General features: G+C 39.1%; 1 protein-coding gene across 1 annotated transcript in view; it reads left to right on the forward strand.

The window, feature by feature from the left end:
• The window catches only part of beg (malonyl-CoA-acyl carrier protein transacylase beg), an 82,197-nt gene that overhangs the window by 16,838 nt on the left and 43,688 nt on the right, over nt 1-21,671 (forward strand). Inside the window, exon 2 of the mRNA XM_090378339.1 lies at nt 8,182-8,394. Within this exon, the coding sequence (XP_090234465.1) occupies nt 8,182-8,394 (213 nt within the window). The remainder of the gene's footprint in view (nt 1-8,181; nt 8,395-21,671) is intronic.

The raw sequence follows: 21,671 nt of genomic DNA on the forward strand, positions 1-21,671 counted from the left end.
ATCAGTTATCACAAAAACACTAGATGTTTTTGTGATAACTGATAGAATTCTTTACAACTTTACTAAAACATTTAGAATTATTTACTACTTTTCTTCACATTCCTAGCCAAACACTTCTCATAATCTGCCTTGGAATGCTTAATCCCCTTTATATTGAAGACTATTTTGCACTTATTGTATGTTTCTCTGTGCCCTGATAATTTTTAATCATCTCATGCATTTTTATTCTCTGTCATTTGTCTTTTCAGTTTGTCTATCATCCATTTAATTAACAGCCTTGTCACTGATGATAATCAGATCAAGAGTATAGCTTTCCCTTGTTGCCTCTCTAAAAAGCTGGTGTAGAAGGTTGTCATTCAGTAAATCCAGAAAGGTTCTACTACTGTGCTAGTGAACAGCCCACGAGTTCCAATCATTATATGGAAAGTTCAAGTCCCCAATTATAATGATTTGGTCTATAATGATTTGGTATACTCATAATGATTTGGTCTATAACATACCCCTACCCTCATTTTTGTTTTTCTAGTGCTCATGCCCCACCTAACTGAGTAAACACTATGCTGTTCAACATGTCAGCTGGGTGTATTGCTTTAGGGTCTTTGTGCTTCTTAAAGTAGAAAATAATTCTCCTCCCCCTTCTTTCCTGTCTAATCTTTCTGTAAACATACTCTCCATATTCAAATTCCATGTCACCTATATCTGAGTGGCACTCAGATATAGGTGACATGGAATTCTCTGAGTGTGATATCTCTAGAGAGATAGCAACTTTTCAGCAGAACTGTATGCAATAAAATTAGCTCTAGAAAATTTGACTCTACACCCATCTGCAAAATATATAGTTTACACTAACTCTCTCAGCTCAATTAGAGCAATGCAGAATCCGTCTCAAAAGAATCACCATATTTTATTGAAAATCAGGAGTTTTCTATTGCAGATTGATCATCTTCAACAACTAGTGAAGTTTTGCTGGATTCCAGCACATTCAGGCATAAAAGGGAATGAAGTGGCTGATATATCTGCCAAAAATCCATGAACTTTAGACCTAACCTCTGTCCCTATTCCAGCACCTGATTATAATATCTAATTCAGAGTTATGGCATAACCAAACAAATAACAAACTTTTCCAGTTGAAACAAGACCCAAAGTTCTGTCACTCAAGCAATCAGACAGTGTGGCGGGAAGAAGTGGTACTCACATGGATGAGATTAGGACACACCCATCTGACTCACCTCCATCTACTAATGGGTGATGATCCTCCTCAGTGCAGGTGGCCAGGAGCAGCAGTGCGTAGCACATGCTTCTTGATTAGACCGGGGTTCGAGCCCGTGACCACCAAATACGGAGGATGCAGAAAGGTCAGGGAATGACCACCGCATATCCCCGGAGCAATATGGCCTTAATTACTAATGCTCCTAAAAACCAAATAACAAACAAACAAACAACAAACCTCCTCAGTGTCCACACTGCCTAGAACATCTAACAGTCAAACATATTCTGATTGGCTGTCCACACTATCAACAACATCGAGCTTCAATCCTTCAAAATCTGGCCAATCTTTGAGACCCGTTGATATTACATCATATCATTGGAGAGGAGGCAAATGTTAACGAACTTTTCTGCTTTTTGAAACAAATTGGAGTGTATAATCTTTTATGAATAGGTGTCAGAAGTGGAGTGTGTTTAGTGTCAAATGGCACCAGGAGATTCCCCCATTTCCGCGTAGTATACATTGTAGGTGTGAAACAGAACACTGTCAATGCCAGAGGTTTAAAAGTGTATGGATCTTGTATATGTGTAGTGTCGTGTACCGTTTTTCCTCTAGTCGTTTGGCTGCTGGGCCCCCTAATGGGACCCAACATTGCCCACACTCCACCCCGTGGAGGCAGACCAGGTACATGAGTATTATAGTTATTTACTCTGGCAGATCCTGCCACATAATTTCCTGAGATTTCAGTGGCTAGGACCTTAAAAAAGAATAATAAATTAATTAATTAAAAAAATAAAAATAAAAAATAAATAAATAAAAGAAAAACACAAAACCGCTATAGATAGGGATCACCCAAAAGGAGTACTAGTTATGCGATTTGATTTCATTAAGTTTTTGGGTGTAGGGCTTGAGCAATTTAACAATGATTCAAACATTAGTAGTTGTAAGTTAGAGGGGGAGGGGGGACTGAAAGCTGGAGGGAAAAGACAGATATGGGGTCCGTAGAGAAGATGACCCCCAAATCAGTGAAGAAGGCCTGCCCCACCAGAGCGGAAAGAGGGGTGGCGAGTGGGGGAGGAGACCAGAGGTAACCACCCCCTCCCGCCCGGGGAGTGGAGGCAAAGGACCATGCAAGGGAGCATGGCTAGGAATGCCTAATAGCAGCAGTTGAGCTGTGCTGGTGGTTTTATCCCACCTGGGACAGCATGCCGGCTAGGAACAGCCAACAGCATGGATGATCTTGTGGTCCATAAAGTTCCCAGGCACCTCCGTAGCCAGGTGGGAAGGAGTAGCAGTGCGTAGCACACGCTTCTTGATTAGACCGGGGTTCGAGTGGGGATTCCTTTTTTAAGTCTATAATATAGCCCTTTTTTCGCAATTTCAAGGTGCAGTGGTAGGGTACCGGCCAAAACTTTCAGGGCCAGGATACTAACTGTACAGCATGCTCTAGTTCTTGTTAATAAGACTGTTCTTTGAATGCCATTTAATTTTGCTCTGTTTCTAACTATGGCTGTGCGATGGAACCATATGCCAGCACCATAGGAGATTACAGATAAAAACACTGCTCTGTAAATGAGTGCTAGGGTTCTGCGCTTGAGACCCCAATCAGCTCGGCTGATTCTGGCAATCATTCCGGCATAGTTTTGGACTTTTTTTAGCTAAGTATGACAAGTGTGGATAGAAAGTTAATTTGGGGTCTAGAATTATGTCTAAGAGGCTGATGCTGCATAAGCTTGCTTTCTTGCATCATATGCCTCTGCTAATGTTAATGCTATTTCAATTCTTGGACCATGTGAATTGAGGTATTACCTATTTTTATCACTGGTGGTCATCTTATACAGTATTTAGATTTCCTTTCAGTAGGATACACTTAGTTTTTTCTGCCGAGATTTTGAGCATGTGGGTTAGTGCTCATTCCTGTAGTTATTTGAGTGCCACGTTTGCTCTTTCTTCCACCACCCTTCTGGTGTTACCTTTTACCAATAAGACAAGGTCGTCAGCAAAGGCGACCCTGTCTGTAGGGCCTAAATCTTTTGTAAGGAATTCATCAAGCACACAGGTCCAAAAGAATTAACCTAGTACTGAACCCTGTGGGCAACCTTTTGTAACTGGGCGTTTTATTTCTTGGAACTGTGTGTGTGAACTACTACACGTCTGTTACCAAGATATGTGTTTATACATTGATATAGATTTTTTGGTACATTTGTCTGGTGGAGTCTTTTGAGGATACTTGGCCACCAGAATGTATCAAATGCACCAGCAAAGACAATAGATATTGCCAGCATGTACTTTTGATCACTATTATTTACTGTTGTTAGGATATAGTGCATGGCATCCTCAATTGAGGATCCTTGCTTGAAACCAAATTGCTGTTCAGAATTTAGGTTGGCTTCAGTATAATATAAATGGGTGTCAGAACTGAAATTAAATTGAATTGACTTTATTGTTAATTATTTTCTAATATTCCTACGAATAGGTGCACTATAGCCATAGCAGCTAACGTGCCAAAGAACACACACACACACACACACACACACACACACACACACACACACACACACACACACACACACACACACACACACACATCTCTAGAATGTCCACATTTGATGATGTAACCAATACTTCAAATTCTTCAAATTTATTTACCGTAATCCCTTCTTAGTGTACAAGCAAGCATATCTGCACCTATATTTGCTCTTAGTAACCCTAACACAGACCTTGTTTTCCCAACTGTTGTTTATCCCAATAGAAGCCTTGCAAGAATTGATTTCACCTCTGCTTGTGGCTGCTGTAAAACTATTAGTCTGTGTATACCCCAAGCTTAGCAGTTTTCTGACCTGCTTAACACTGCCTCAATAGTCAGCAATTATTATTGTCTCATCCCTACAAAAACATTCTCTTCTGTATAAATTCAAATTAAGAAAGGACAGATGTAGAATAGATGTGCGGAAATTTGCCTTTAGCCAGCGGGTGGTTAATTGCTGGAACAAACTTCCATCTGTCGTTGTGGAAGTTGATAGGTTGAATAAATTTAAGGAGGAACTGGACAGGCATTTCGAGGGAATGGTGTGATTTTTTTTTTTTTTTTTGGCTGATGCTGCATAAGCTCATACATATGCTTTCTTGCATCACAGCCGACCGGGCTAGCCGAGTGGGTAAAGTACCTGCCTGGCAACCCAAAGGTCGCGGGTTCGATTCCCGCCTCGGGCTTGGATCAAAGTACTGCAAAAACCTTGGGAGGTGCAATATGGCCACAGCAGCCGATGCGCCAACAACTACCAAATCAAAAAAAAAAAAAAAAAAATCTCTTGCATCACATGCCACTACTACTACTACTTGCAGAAACCAAGCTGAGTGAAATTCTACTCGGGCCTTGCGCAGTTCTCTCCAGGGCCAAATTGATTACAAGGCACTCGTCACGTACCTCCTACAGTGTCTGGGCAGAATTGTAGACACTTTCAAATTTAATCCCAACTTGTTACTTTTCGCACATTGCTATGCATGTTCTTAAATCCTCAGATCTCTATTAATATCATTAGTATTAACATGTACAACAGTATTACCTTTTGTGCCTTTAAAAGATAACTGCTCTGCTAGCTGTAACTATAACTGTGACTGCTCTTTTCTTCTTTGTAGACATACCTGTTCCTATTCCACATATCATATTTTCACAGTATATTTAGCTTTTTCGCAAATAAGCGTTCCTACTTAGAGATGTTCTTTTCTTGTCACAGATGAAAAAACTCATTTGAACACATTAGTCTATATATGTCTTCTTGTTTGCTTTTTACTTCTAAAGAATTTGGTATGTTCTGCATGCTTCAAAATTGTATATCCTTATTTACTAAATAAGCTGAGACTGTATTAGAAGGAATCCCAAATTCAGCAGCAGTTACAGGTGATAAGGCATACTTATCACCTTTCATTACAGCCTGTGTGTCTAGTTGAGTGTCTTTAGTTTTGCTTTGATGGAACATCAACAGTGCTGAATCATTCAGCAGTGTGTGGATACATCCACCCTGAAAGTGAAATCCAAACCAAAACACACTGAATAGAAAATGTACCAGCAGCACTCATTGAACCAATTCACATAACAAAATTTAATGATCTTCTGACATGCACAATTTTGGAATTTTGATCTTAGGTTGCCCCAAATCTGCCAAGTTCAGTTTGAGTTGACAAGAATTTTAAAGCATTGTTGGTTTAATAAGGTTTTGAGGGTTCAAGGTATTGTGAAATTTGACTTATCAGTAGAGTTATTGCAAGTCTACTGTGCATCAATTCCATTGCTGAATCCTGAAAGCTAGTCAGGTTTCTCACTTGTGGCCAAGTTTTTTTTTGAGAGGTCACTTTTTAAAAGTTACTTTTTTGTGACTTTAAAAAGTCACAAAAAAGTGAAAGCATTTAGTCAACGTATTTTTGGAGAAAAGCAAAGTTTTAAACACTATTTTATTTAATACTAAGGCGAGTGAACCTTGGCTGATACAATCTCTTATTTGTTACATGTCTGGTGAAGACAAACCAATGGGACTTTGGATGAGCAGCAGTGAGTAAGTTGCAGCGCACATTTAGTGTCGCTGCAACCATTTTTGCAGCGTTTTAGCTAAGCAAAAATAACCATTTTTGCTTAGCCTATGCTAATAATAATATCATTTTTACTGGATACTAATATCATATAATTTTTACTGGAAAACATACAGAATTTACATCAGGCAAAGCCCAAACAGCACAGAATATTACTAGTAGAGCATACATAAGTGAAAATAGAACTAACATCAAGATTTTCGAATAAAAATAAAATTGTTGAATTATGATTTAAAATGGCAACAATACAAAATAGCTAGAATAAAATACAAATTGAATGGCTATTACCTGGTCATAAAGATGAGTTGTAAAATCATAATTAATGAGATTTTCAAATTGCACTTGACAGAACAAAAGAGAAATTTTAATATGGCACTAAAATGGTAGTATTTACCTACATCAGAAGTCAGCATTGAAGGCTTCCTCCATCCACAATGTACACTCAATTGACAAGGAAAAAATTGTGAATTTGAGTTCTAAGTGTTAGAACTTAGAACTCAAATTCACAATTTTTAATTTCATCGCTATACCTATGTTTAATAAATATAAAAATGTAAAAAGAATGGCAAGATAGTATTAGCAATGGCCACATGGTGCATGGAAGCCTATGGCTTATGCACCAACCAGAAAAGGATAAAATAATAATAAAGAAGAAAATTAAAAAAATAATAATAGTTAATAAAAGAAAAGGTAATAGACAACCTATGCATTTCCCTCCTCCCGTAAGTAATTATACAGCTGACCTTTGAATTTCCCCAAACTGTCAGCCTCTACCACCTATGTAGGTAACTTATTCCAGTAATTTATAACTCGCTGACTAAAATAAAACTTTTTGCAATCCAGTCTAACCATCTGCCCCCATAACTTGAATTTATGGCTCCTAGTTCTAGAATCATTTATAACTGTGAAAATTTTGTCGTCATTCATTTTAGTTTTGTGTTAAACACCTCAATCAAGTCTCCTCTAAAGTGCCTAGTTTCTAAGCTCTGCAACCCACATATTTGAAGTCTTTCTTCACTTGGATGCTCTTTTGCCGATCTCACCAGATGAATTACCCATCTTTGAACCCTTTCAAGAAGAACAATGTCTTTCTTTAGGTGTGGTCTCCATACTTGAACACAGTATTCCAAGTGTGGTCTAACAATAGCCTTATATAATGGGATTATGACATCCTTATCTCTACTAGCAAATGTTCGATAAATCGTTGATAGGACACCATGGTTCTTCCTAGCATCCTGTCTACAATGCTCGGAGAACTTCATGTCTGACTGTATCGTAACACCCAAATCCCTTTCCTCCACTACTGGCTTTAGTTCAACTCTACCAAGTGTATAAGTTATTTTGGAGTTAATGTTCCCCAGGTGTAATACCTTACACTTTGCTGGATTAAAACATAGCTGCAATTTTTCTGACCATTCCTGAAGTCTATCTAGGTCACTCTGAAGAAGTGAGTTAATGATCACTGCTTGGCAGTGATCATTAACTACTCTACCAATCTTTACATCATCTGCAAATTTAAACATCACACCCTCTACCCCTTCATCGATGTCATTTATGAAAATCAAAAACAACAGTGGTCCTAATACTGATCCTTGGGGAACCCCATTTCTTACATCAACCCAATCTGAGGAATATTCATTTATCACAACCCTCTACCTCCTGTCCTGAAGCCATCCTGCTATCCATCTAAGGATTTTCCCTATAATTCCAACCTGTTCCAGCTTATAAAGTAACTGCTCATGTGAGACTGAGTCAAATGCTTTGCTGAAATCCAAATAAACAGTGTCAAAATTATTCCCTAAATCCAACTCTTGAGTGATCCTATCAAAAAGCTAACCAGATTAGTTAAACATGATTTTCCCTTTACAAAACCATGTTGAGTATGCTTCAGAATTCCATTTCTATATAAATGATCCTGAATTCCACCCTTGATCATTGTCTCCATAATTTTCTCTTCTACTGAAGTTAGACCAGCCAGTAATTTCCCACTTCACTTTTAGAACTGTCCTAATGTATTGGAGATACATTGGCACTTTTTCAATCCAACAGAATCACTCCTGAATCCAGTGATGCTCTCATAATTAGCCTCAATGGTTCAATGCATTCACTTGCTGCCTCCCTTAAGATTGTAGGGTATATACCATCAACCCTAGGAGCCTTACTGGCTTTGTAGGCTCGAAAGTTTTTTCATTAAATAATCGTGAAATTTCAATATCATTAATTATGTATTTTTTGATTTAACTCCTATAATTTCTCTTTGACATAATAGTTTACTTGAACAAAAAAGTTTACTTGAAAACTCTGCTTTATAAATATGTTTAGCACACATAGCATTGTTAATATTTTTAAATTGTTAAAAAAATAATTCTGTATTTCATTATTTCAAGGGTTCCCAATTTATTGGTATGGGAAAAAGCTTGACAGACTATCCAAATGTAAGAGATATGTATGAAGTTGCTAGTGAAATCTTAAAATATGATCTTCTAGACTTATGTGTTAATGGGCCAAAATCAAAATTAGATAAAACTGTTCACTGCCAACCAGCTGTTTTGGTGACATCCTTGGCTGCTGTTGAAAAACTAAGGGTTGATTCTCCAGATGTGAGTATATTTTGTTTCATGATAATATTAATAAAATATAGGAATTTTATATGTACATGCATGTATTCGGGTGCAGTGGCGGATTACCCATTAAGGCAGTGACGCACGTGCCTAGGGGGCCCAGGCTTTGGGGGCCCCCAAGCCAAGACATTTTCCTATAGTGTTCTAAAATAGACTGTTTTCAGTGAACATCATAAAAATCTTGGTTAATTAAGCAAAAAATTCAAAAGTACAAAATTTCATTTATTTTCCACCTAACTTTTATTTATTTTTTATTCTTTTTTGGGGGCCCCCAAATGTAATTTGCCTAGGGGCCCCTAACTATCCTTAATCCACCACTGGATACATGGGTTGTGTAATCAATGTGCCACATGCGTGATGATTGCAACAACAACATTGCAATTTTATCTTATTTCATTATATTGTCCTCATCACCATCATATTTCATCAATGGATTTTAATAGCTCTTTGGATTACCTGGAACATGCACTATTTATGTTGAAGCCTAATCACGTAATAATCACTACTGATGCAAATGCTAAATCAAGTCTATGGCAGTTCTACAACAGATGCGAGAGGTCATCTGCTTGAAGAATTTATATTTAATCACAATTTATATGCGATGAATATAGCCAATCAACCGGCCACATTCTCTGGACCTATGGGGCAGTCCAACATTGATATAACTATAGTAACGTCTGGCCTACGACACTACATCTATGATTGGCGAGTCATTTCTGACTGGACATCTAGTGACCATAGAGTTATCTCCTTTTATGTAAAAACTGTTACAACTTTAGTTAGTCAATAACGAGTGCCTGGGTTGGTTCGGTTCTCACTGAAAACAATTGATTGGTCTGCGTTCGATGCATCAATTCTTATGGACTTCTCTGTGATAAGGCAACGTCAGCTAATAGAATATTCGGCTGACTCTCTTGCTGTATTTATACAGGATTCAATTATAAGAGCAGCGTACAAGGCTGGTAAGAAGAAAGTTGCTAGATCGGAATCCTGTCTTTGATGGACTTCAGAGTTAACAGTATTAAGGTGAGCAGTAAACAGGGCTAGAAGACAGTATCAATGCCAGACATTGGTTTCCCCCTCCGAGGTTGCAAGGCTGCACGATGAGTATTTGTCCTCAAAAAACAACTACAGTAGGAAGATAGCTGATCAGAAACGGGTGACATGGACACTTTTTGTGAAAGAATCGGGAAATTCTAACCAGTGGGGTTTACTGTATAAACTGTCACGTGACAAATTCAGGTATAGGGAAGTGTTTAATACTGTAACCGCGGATATCAGTGAGACTATTGGTTGGAAGGACTCCGTTGAGATAATTTTAAGTAAGCTATTTCCAACTGACGATCCTCAGGAAGATACTGAGTATCAAACTGGTATACGTAGAGATAATCGGCTCTATGTAGCTAGAGAACATACTGCGGAGTTTACGATGGAAGAACTTACAAGAGTTTTGAAGAAGTTTAATCTCACAAAATGTCCTGGAATTGATTTAGTCGAGAATATATTTATAACGAGGTTCTATAAAACGTTACCTAATATCCTTTTATTAATATATAACAAATGTCTACAGAAGGGCTGTTTCCAACACAGTGGAAGATTGCATTATTGAAGTTAGTGAGAAAATCTGGAAAGCCACTATCTGAACCTAAATCATATCGCCCTATCGCTCTTTTGGCAAACCTTGGAAAAATCCTTGAAAGGTTAATGGCATTACGGGTAACCAACCTGCTAGTGCAGCAGGATATGATATCGCCTCAGCAATATGGGTTCACTCCTTGGAAATCCTGTGAAGATTGTCTAGTGGCATTTCGAACCCATATTGAGAATTTTACATCCAAATATGAATTAGCAATCTACGTGGATTTCGAAGGGGAATTTGATACTGTTTGGTGGGAGGAAGCGATGGCTCAGTTAAGAAACGCTGATTGTTCCAAGGAATTATGCTTTTCAACAGTTACTTTTCAAATAGATATGTGCTAGTGAAGTCCAAGCACTTTGAGCTACAAAAACAGGTTGTGAGAGAGTGTCCTCAAGGCTCCGTCTTGGGACCCCTTATTTGGAACCTAGTCTTACAGAATTGGTTGGTTTGCACATTCCCTAATTGTAAGGTGCTGGCATTTGTAGATGATCTGACAATTATAATTGCAGGACGATTTCACTCACTCTTAGAACAGAAAGCTAGTAGTGTGCTGACAGACTTAAGTTCTTGGGCTCAATGCTTTAAGCTTGCTATTAGTCCTTACAAAACTAAAATGATGTTATTTCAAACAGCTTTAGATATAAATCGACCTCCTCAGATCAAGTTGAATGGTGTACAGTTACCTATGGTCCTTGATACCAAATACCTGGGAATTATTGTGGACAGTAAGTTATCATTTCACCAGCACTTATTATATTTAAGCAATAAAATCAGGAAATTTTCTGGCGCTATCATTAGAATTTCAAGGTCTGACTGGGGCCTATCACATAAAACACTGTTTCTGTATTACAAGGCAGTATTCCTTCCTATAACTACGTATGCTGCAGGAGCCTGGTTCCATAGAGTTAAAATAGCTATGTTTCGGGCTAAACTAAATTCCATACAATGCATCATGCTTCTTGGTATTCTAAGAGTGTGCAGAACAGTGTCCACTACCGTGCTGCAGGTGTTGGCCGGAGTGCTACCCTTGGATCTACATTTGTTTGTATCGTGGTTTTTATTACCGTATTAAGAGGGAAATTCCTACAGAAATTTTTGGTATAGAGATCAATATTCGCTCTGACTGTAGAGGCGAAAAGAAAAGATGTACGAATGAAAGAATCAATTTATGGCAGACAAGATGGGATACCATACCTACTGGAAGAGTGACCAACTTGTTTATCCCGAATGTGACTTTTCTGAATGATAAAAAAGTTCGCAATTGGTTTACACCTAGTTTACAGTCGTCATTTTTGTTAACAGGGCACGGGTCAATGAATAAGAAATTATATGCATTAGGACTAAGTGAAACGGACCTTTGTTTTTGCGGGGCTAGGGAAGGCTGGCAGCACATACTATATGATTGTCAAATATATGACAATGCCAGGACAGCAATACGTGAAATTCTTGAGAGTATAGCTCCAGGAGAAGAAGCTATATTTTTAAGAGACTCTAGTAAGTTTCAGATGCTCCAGATATTTGCTAAAGAAGTGTTTGAACTAAGGAAAAGTATGATTCCAGTGATATGAGGTTGATCAAATCCATCTGGCTGGAGGCACCGAAGTGTTTTTATGCTGCCGTTCTTAATGGTTGCACAACTGGAAGATCTACTCTTTTCTTTATCTCTCTCTCTCTCTCTCTCTCTCTCTCTCTCTCTCTCTCTCTCTCTCTCTCCCCCCTATTGTGCTATTGCACTACCTCTACACCGTTCACTAGTCACTCAACCAACCGAACTCAGCAAAGAAGATATGCCCTGAATAAGGCTGACCGGAACCTTTTTAAGGAGGAATTGACCAGTGCAGCCAGCCGCTTCAATCCTAGCGGCCTCAGCCCAGACCAGCATCAATGTGCACACAGCTCGTCAGTAATGCTGCAAACAAGGCTATCAAAAAGAAGAGATTCACACCTGGTGCTGTCCCCTGAACTCCAGGCTCTTAGACGCGAAGTAATTTACCAACGAAAACACTATCAACGTGCAAGAAGAACGTGGCCTCCAGAAGAAACAGAGGATTTACTGCAGCAATATCGAGTGACCAGGAACCAGTATACCACAACAATAAAACAGTGCAAAAGGCGCTCATGGGAAGCCCTAGTAAGCACTGAAGGGAACGCCGATCCCTGGGGGATTGTGTACAAAGTGACCACTAACAAACTCCCCAGAGGCGAGGTTGTATCAACCACAAAATTACCGAATGGACTCTACACCAGATCGTGGCAAGATACTATCGGTAATATTCTAGACGCTACATTCCAGCAGCCTGCTGACCCCCACACACCGGAACAGCTACAGCTCTGCACGGAAAATGAAACATATCACACAACTGCAATTGAAGAACCCTTCACCACAACCGAGCTCAACTTAGCTGCATCTAGAATCAGAAACAAGAAGGCTCCGGGCAGAGACATGCTCGATCCAGAAATCGTCCAGAAGGCCATTGAACTTATTCCCACTACAATACTCAACCTGTTAAACCACTGTCTCCACCAAGGATTCTTCCCCACACAATGGAGGACTGCAACCCTTAGACTTATATTGAAGAATGCAACCAAACCACATGATTTGCCACAATCTTACCGGCCCATCGCACTGCTGCCAGTCTTCAGCAAACTTCTCGAATGGATGATCTCCCATAGAATAGAAGCCCACTACAATGACGCTGGTCTCTCCTCACCTAAGCAGTGCGGTTTCCGGAAAGGACGCTCCACGATTGATGCACTGGAAACAGTCATTGAAGCTGCTACCAACTGCAACTCCAAATACTTTCTACTAATCTCCTTTGACTTTGCTGGTGCCTTCGATTCCCTCTGGTGGCCCAGCATCCTGGGCAGGCTCCGAAGAGCGCATGTCCCAGAAAACTTATATAGATGCATCAAGACCTATCTCCAGCACCGGCGAGTTGTAGTTGTCGTGTCTGCTCCCCACTGCAGTGTCTCCAGACCAGTCTTCAGGGGATGCCCTCAGGGATCTGTCCTGGGGCCTCTCCTCTGGAATCTGGTGCTGGATGATTTCCTGAACAACAAACTCAACAATATACAAACCCAGGCCTATGCAGATGACTGGTCAGGCTCTTTTCTGCCAATAACAGAACCCAACTAGAAGCAACTGCCAACCAGGCCATCTCCACCCTTCAAGCTTGGGCAGAGCATAACAACTTAAAGATCTCCCCAGAGAAAACCAATTCGATCCTACTAAAAGGCACCCTTGATCTGAGAAGACCACCCCAAATCAAGGTCAATGGTGTTACAGTAAAACTAAAAACAGAGCTTAAATATCTAGGTTTGATCTTAGACAAAAACCTTTCCTTCACTCCGCATCTAGACCAACTCAGGATTAAGATCAGGAAGTATGCTGCCCAAGTCTCAAGAGTTGCCCGGAAGGACTGGGGCTTAAAGAAGAGAACGCTGTCACTCTTCTATAAGGCAGTTTTCATCCCGGTTATCACCTATGCTTCTGCAGTCTGGTACAAGAAGGCCAATACAGTAGTAAACAGATCGCGCCTAGGAACTATCCAGCGCTCTCTTCTCCTTCTGTCCTCGCGTGCCTGTCGCACTGTCAGCACCCATGCGCTCCAGGTCCTCACTGGATCTCTTCCACTGGACCTGGAGATTATTCATCATGGGTTGGGTTGCTCTACCAAATAGCCAAAAAGAAGAGCAGTTACTTGTGCAGGTTTCACCACTGACCCAGCAAATAATAGAAACGCTGAAAAGAAGAGACTTAATGAACATCTAACAGACACCTGGCAAGAAAGATGGCAGACATCAACTAAAGGCGCTGTCACCAAAAGATTCCTCCCTGATGTCAGGGCCTCCTACCCCCTCACACCTGTCTGGTTTTCACCAGGACTCTGTGCTACCTACCTCCTCACTGGACATGGCTCCTTCCAGAAAAAACTACATGACTTCAGAATTTCAGACTCACCCTGCTGCCACTGTGGAGAGGATCAGACGTGGAAGCACCTTGCCCACAGCTGTAAAATCTACGAGGACTTCGGGAGGATCCTAATAACGAAACTACGCTTCAACTACCAAAATCAAGAACACCTCACCCTACAGAATGAAGAAACTTACCGAGCTCTGACTCAATTTGCAATGGACCTATTTACCAGGCAGAAAGCACTACCACCACCTTAGTATCCGAATTAATAGGTCATACCAACCATGACTGCCAATTGTTGCTACGCATCATTGAGCCATGGATGCTAACGCCTTGGACCAACTTGCACAAAGACTTGACCATCAGTGCAATCAAAGACAGGGTCCACACATACCTTGACAAATCCCTCATCATTGATTCCTGGACAAACTTCTCTCGACCAGACGTGACACATCTCATCAAGAAGAGGCCTAGCATCGATCCCTGGACTTGACCATCAATCTTGGACTCCCAGTTTTGACCACCCCCACTGTTCGTTATGATGGACTACTGGACCAGTGACGACACCTGAACTAGACCTTACTGAACATGACCCATCCACCATAGCAGCACTCACACTGCTGGATTTCCAGCAAGTTGTCGGCTCCAACTGACTGGCCGTGCTAGCTGTACCTACCCTGAACTTGCGGGGTATATCTCTCTCTCTCTCTTTTTTTTTTTTTTTTTTTTTCGGCTTCTTTCTTCTGTTTCCTGCCATCCGTTCTTTTACTCCCCCCCCCCCTATTTTTCTCTTACAGAATGATTTTTTTTTTTTTTTTTTTTGTGGGGAGGTGGTTTTCGTCCACCCGCCACCCCACTCCTCTCTCTGGTGAGGCACTGGGCATGCCACACTGTCATCAGGGGCCATCTTCCCTATTGGTCCCTTTCTTCTGTTTCCTACCCTCCAGTCTTCTGCCTTCCTCCCTTACTTTTCTCTTGCACAATGTTTTTTTTTTTATTTTTTTTATTTAGTTTATGTATATATATATATATATGTGTGTGTGTGTGTGTGTGTGTGTGTATATATATATACTATCATTGAATCATATTAAATATTAACATAAGTTAAATTATAATAAAGTGAATAAATAAATAATTAAGCATTCATTAGAGGCAGCGACATGCAATTCCTCCATATGAAGCTGAAATACATCCAATATTTTAAATTAAATAAAATAAAACATAAGCCAGTAGTATGGCAAAAACTGTAGAGCGAAAATTAACATAAAAATAACCCAAATAAACAAACGAACGAAAAGAAAGAATAGACATGAATAGTAGCCTAGAAACCCTTATATAATTTCGAGTTTTAAATCCAATTAACAAAAACTGTACAAATTTTAGGATAATGCCAATTACATATAAATTTAGCGATACCCCCCCCCCCCCCCCGAGAGGTACCAGTTCCGAAAGACGTGAAATATCACCAAAAGAGGGTTAAAGGAACTACCAAACGATAACAAAATCAAAATAAATTAAAATAAAAGACTGACCATTATGCCCCATATCGACAGAGGACCACGAGGCCAATAATGGTCATGGAATCGCTGCATTTCAATCGCTGTACAAATCGTCGCCATGGTGAAAAGATCGAAGTACCAATTCACCCTCCCTCCTCCGATCGATCCACCAATGCAGAGGATTTGCACGGCGGTGGTCCTTATGCAGCGAAAAATAAACTATAGAACAGACAGCACTCTAGAGCAGAGCCACACCACTGACATACTGTAAGCTGATTCAGCTTATATAGAAGAAAAAAGGAAAATAGATGGCGACACAAGCGTTGCTAAATTAGCATATTGACCCATTACTATTGAATTATATTAAATGTTGACAAAAGTTAAATTATAATAAAATGAATAAATAATTAATTAAGCATTCATTAGAGGCAGCAACTTGCAATTCCTCCATATGAAGATGAAATATATACTATCATTGAATCATATTAAATATTAACATAAGTTAAATTATAATAAAGTGAATAAATAAATAATTAAGCATTCATTAGAGGCAGCGACATGCAATTCTTCCATATGAAGCTGAAATACATCCAATATTTTAAATTAAATAAAATAAAACATAAGCCAGTAACATGGCAAAAACTGTAGAGTGAAAATTAACATAAAAATAACCCAAATAAACAAACGAACGAAAAGAAAGAATAGACATAAATAGTAGCCCGGAAACCCTTATATAATTTCGAGTTTTAAATCCAATTAACAAAAACTGTACAAGTTTTAGGATAATGCCAATTACATATAAATTTAGCGGTACCCCCCCGAGAGGTACCAGTTCCGAAAGACGTGAAATATCACCAAAAGAGGGTTAAAGGAAGTACCAAACGATAACAAAATCAAAATAAATTAAAATAAAATAGACTGACCATTATACCCCATATCGACAGAGGACCACGAGGCCAATAATGGTCATGGAATCGCTGCATTTCAATCGCTATACAAATCATCGCCATGGTGAAAAGATCGAAGTACCAATTCACCCTCCCTCCTCCGATTGATCCACCAATGCAGAGGATTTGCATGGCGGTGGTCCTTATGCAGCGAATGACAGGTTGTCCTAGCCATTCACAGACAACGTATCATATGTCCATGAATGGCTTCTGTTGATATCAGCAACTTCTAATGTGGTATCTTAGGCTGCGATTCCATCAACAGTTCAGTTGCACTTGATAAACCACAATGGCTCAGCCAGGGCTTTTAGAGTGCAATTCCATCAGTGGTTGAACTAGTGTGGTTAGATTGCTTTCAGCAGTAGGTGTTCATGACCTCAGTTAGAAATGCATTATTGATGTGATGAGATTGCTATGCTCTCAGAAATAGAAATTGTAGCCCTTCATTTCTTGCTAAAGAAAAAGAAGAATAATACATAGTGGATCCATCCACTAAATTGTAAACTGATAAAGAGCCAGTTTAAATTGATTTTCAGAAATTTATGAACACATCCAGCTAAGTTTTTTGATTGCTGTAGAATATCTTTAAATTCCTTGGAAGCACAACTGGCTAGTGAACGTCTGATAAAAATAGGGTAACCAAATATTGGATCAGAAGGAAGGCCGATAATAGTTATAATATTGAAGTAAATAGATAAAAGAAGACAAAAACAATTCATAAATTAAGTGAAAAAAGAAAAGGAAGATCAATGTCATTTAAGAAAATCAAAAACAACAGTGGTCCCAGTACCAATCCTTGAAGAACTTCACTCCATACATTAGTCCAGGGCACCTCCGTAGCCAGGTGGGCAGGAGCAGCAGTGTGTAGCACACTCTTCTTGATTAGACCGGGGTTCGAGCTGCGACCACCAAATAAGGAGGATGCGGAAAGGTCAAGGAATAACGACCGCATATCCCTGGAGCAATATGGCCTTAGTTGCTAATGCCCCTAAAAAAAAAAAATCAAATAACGTTAGTTCAATCTGAAGAGTTACCATTCTGAAGAGTCACAATCCTCTGCCTCCTGTCCTGCAGCCATTGCAATCCATATAAGTATTTCCCCTGTGATTTCAGCGTGTTTCAGTTTACAATAACCTCTCATGCAGGACTGAAACAAATGTATTACTGAAATCCAAGTAAACAATGTTGATATTATTTCCTACATCTGACTCATGAGTAACTCTGTCATAATGCTAACCAGGTTGGTTAAACATAATTTTCCCTTTACAAAACCATGCTGTTTTCTTAAGAATTCCATTTCTATCTAAATAAACCTGTATTGTGCTCTTGATCATTGTCTCTGATTTTCCCTACCACTGAAGTTATACTAGCCAGCTGATAGTTGCCCACTTCACTCTTCGAACCATCTTTATGTATTGTTGATAGATACATTGGCACTTCTCTAATATAAGGGAATCTTTGCTACATCTAGTGATGTTTCAGGAAAAATGGTGTTCAGGAAAGTTCTCCCAAAGTGAGTGAGAGAGAGGTGGGGGGGGGCTATAATTACCAAATTAGTGAAGCTGTTTTATAAAACTTCATTGGAACATGGCAGTTAATGAACTGTGCACTAGACAAGCAAGTTAGCTTAAAGCATCATTTTAGTTCATAGTAAATCACCGAAGTAGGTGAAATGGCATCATTTTTTGTTACATCTCATATTGTGAATGCCTTCACAATGAGTTGCCGTGATATTGCACTATCCTGAATAAGCAACACTTCGCCAGTAGAGAAGACTAATGTTACTTATTCTTGGCGCATACCACCACCCAGATGGCATAGTTTCAAAGCTTGTTGACCTCTCATTGGTGGGTGGATACGAACCCCAGGGATACAATGAGTGACAATCCAGTTATGAAGTATAACTCCACAATATGAGAGATGCCAGATGGTATGCAATAGTAAAGACTATGCTTTGCATTAAATTGTTCATCAGGAAAATTTCCTGTAATCTGAGGCTTTCAGCCCTTAACCCCCCTTTTAGTCTTCACTATAGCACACTCTCTGGCATCTCTCATTTTGTGGAGTTATACTTCATAACTGGGTTGTCACTTATTGTATCACCAGGGTGTCTACATGTCCATTGATGAGAGGCCAACAAGCTTCAAAATGGTGTTGTCTTAGTGGTGGTATCTGCCGAGAATAAGTTAGCCTTCTCTACTGGCAAAGCAAGCACTTATTTGAGGATCTACCATAAAATGTCAAATTGTTGTGAAGGCATTCACAATATGAGATGTAACAAAAATGATGCCATTTCACCTATTTGGTGATTTACTACAAACTGAAATGATACTATAACTTGTTCTTCTAGTAAATTTCCCGTAGTCTGAGGCTTTCAGTCCTAAATCCCTTTTTTTTTGTCTTTACTATCGCACAGTCTAGGATCTCTCATATTGTGGAGTTATACTTCATAACTGGGTTGTCACTCATTGTATCACTGGAGTACCTACCTGCCCAATGATGAGGGGTAAACAAGCTTCAAAATGGTGCCATCTGGGTGGTGGTGTATCTGCCAAGAATAAGTAACATTAGGCTTCTCTACTGGAGAAGTGTTGCTTATTCGAGGTAGTGTAATATCATAGAAACTCATTGTGAAGGCATTCACAATATGAGATGTAACAAAAACGATGCCATTTCAATCAGTCGGCGCCTCCGTATCCAGGTGGGCAGGAGCAGCAGTGCATAGCACACGCTTCTTGATTAGACCGGGGTTCAAGCCCATGACCACCAAATACCGAGGATGCGGAAAGGTCAGGGAATGACCACCGCATATCACCAGATATGTCCTTAATTGCTAATGGTCCTAAAAAAAAAAATAAATAACAGCCATTTCAATCTACTTCGATGATTTACTACAAACTAAAATGATGTTTTGCACTAACGCTATCAACTTCTACGACAGATGGAAATTTGTTTCAGCAATCAACCACCCGCTGGCTAAAGGCAAACTTCTGCACATCTATCCTACAACTGTCTTTCCTCAATTTGAATTTATGCCCTCTCAGGCAATTATTCTGAGCAAGAGGAAGTATCCCATCAGCATTGAGCATGCTCAAACCATTCAAGGCTTTATATACTTCAATCAGATCACCTCGTAGGTGCCTAGTCTCCAGACACTAATTTGCAAAACTTAAGACACCCTTTGTTCCATTCACTAATCTTGTTGCCCTTCTCTGTACGCATTCTAACACCTCTACATCCTTCTTAAAATGAGGCCTCCAGATCTGTATACAGTACTCAATGTGACCATTGCCTCTTACAAAGGGATAATCACCTCCTTATCCCTGCCAGAAAAATTCCTGTATATCGTTGACAAGACACCATGAGCTACTTTTGCAGACCATCTGCACTGCTGAGAAAACTTCATATCTGCCTGCACAATTATCTCTAGGTCCTTTTCACTCTCTACCACTGTCAGTGTAGTGCCACATAGTTGATACGTTACTCTGGGTTTACTGCTTCCCACATGTAGTACTTTACATTTGTCATACCTTTCAGCCCACCTGTTCAAATTTTCTAGATCCTGTTGCAGCAGTGTACTCTCATTAGTGTCCTCAACAACCCTGCCAACCTTCGTATCATCTGGAAACTTGGACCTTAAGCCTGATATACCGTCATCAATATCATTAATAAATACAGAAAGCAACAATAGACCCAACACTGAACCCTGAGGAACTCCACTAATAACATTAGTCCATGGAGAGCAGTGTCCATTGATTACCACTCTGTCTTCTCTCACACACAACCATCCCTTTATCTATAGCAGCAATTTGCCTCCAATGCCACACTGCTCTTATTTGTGCAGCAGTCTTCCATGTGCAGCAGTATCAAAAGCCTTTCTAAGATCCAAATACAGCAGACTCTTGATTTACTGAGATCGGTTTAACTGGGACACTTGAAGACTCCAAATAAAAAAAATCAAAAAAAAATCAAACAGAAATCATAAAATTCAAATAATTACTAGAATAGGTACAAACAGATGTTTTGCAAGTCGTAAATAAGCGACAAGCAGGGCATTATAAAGTTGTCATTGGGAGATTATTATCTTGAAACCCCCACTGTCTTTGCACCCGATGCTCAAAAAAAAAAAAAAAAAAAAGAGAGAGAGAGAGAGAGTGAAGAAATGTTTAGTTTGTTGTAGTGCATTGCTTCGATTGTTCTGTTTCGTTGCACCGCAAAGAGAAAAATTTTGTTTCGTTATTTACGTCAGGGGCAATGAAAAATTTTTTTTTTATTTAGAAATTGTGAAAATGATGGGTAAATGCAAACCAGTTGCATTTTCTATTAAACAAAAACTTGAAATTATTCAAAAGTTTGAAAACAGTGCATCTGTTAAATCTCTAAAGAACCATTATAATGTTGGTGACTAAACCATATGCGACATTGTAAAAAATAAAGGGAAGCTATTAGATTTAAAATCAATATCGTAAAAAATAAAAGAAAGCATCATATTGGACACGCGAGTAGTGCGTGGTAAGTTTTTTATCTGTCGCCATATTTTTTATGTAGGTTGCTGAACATTTTTGGATATACTGTACTGTAGTAAGTCCCTAACTTACGTAACTTCGAACTTACGTTAATTTTTTTCACTCAATTTTTTTTCTTTTTTAGGATTTTAAAATTTAAAACAATAATAATAATAATAATAATAATAATAATAAGAAGAAGCAATCAATAAAGTTGATCACGCACGCACAAATTGCACAAGCAGGATATGGAGTCACAAGCTTAAAAATAGGAATGAAGAGAAGATTTTTAAATTTTGTTTAGGTTTTTTATATGGCTGAAGATTTCAGTGAAGGGAACACACATTTCACCATAATAACTAAAATCCCACAGAATTCCACGGTATTATTGCAAATGCAATACGATCGAGTTTATAATGTTTATAAACAGTTTATAATGAATTGCAGTAACAGAAAAATCCAATAACTCAGAATGTGCAAATTGTTTTTATTGTTTTATGGCAGTGACATCCAGAAAGATGTTTTAGTAAAATGTGCGCTCGCATGGGGTGATAATAGTGAGTTTTCGCCCTAACCCTGTGAAATTCTTTACAGAAAATTTCATTTTGACCATTATCATGGTGCAGACTAAGAGAATAATTGACAAGATTACTAGTAAATCTATCAAGAAAAGGAAAGCGATTGATTTGAATCAGAAAATTAAAATAAGGATGTTTGAAAATGGTCAAACATGAACAAGTGTTGCGCAGA

The sequence above is a fragment of the Mastigoproctus giganteus genome, chromosome 7 (assembly GCF_048544385.1).
Source record: "Mastigoproctus giganteus isolate SK-2022 chromosome 7, ASM4854438v1, whole genome shotgun sequence".
Classification (NCBI taxonomy): domain Eukaryota; kingdom Metazoa; phylum Arthropoda; class Arachnida; order Uropygi; family Thelyphonidae; genus Mastigoproctus; species Mastigoproctus giganteus.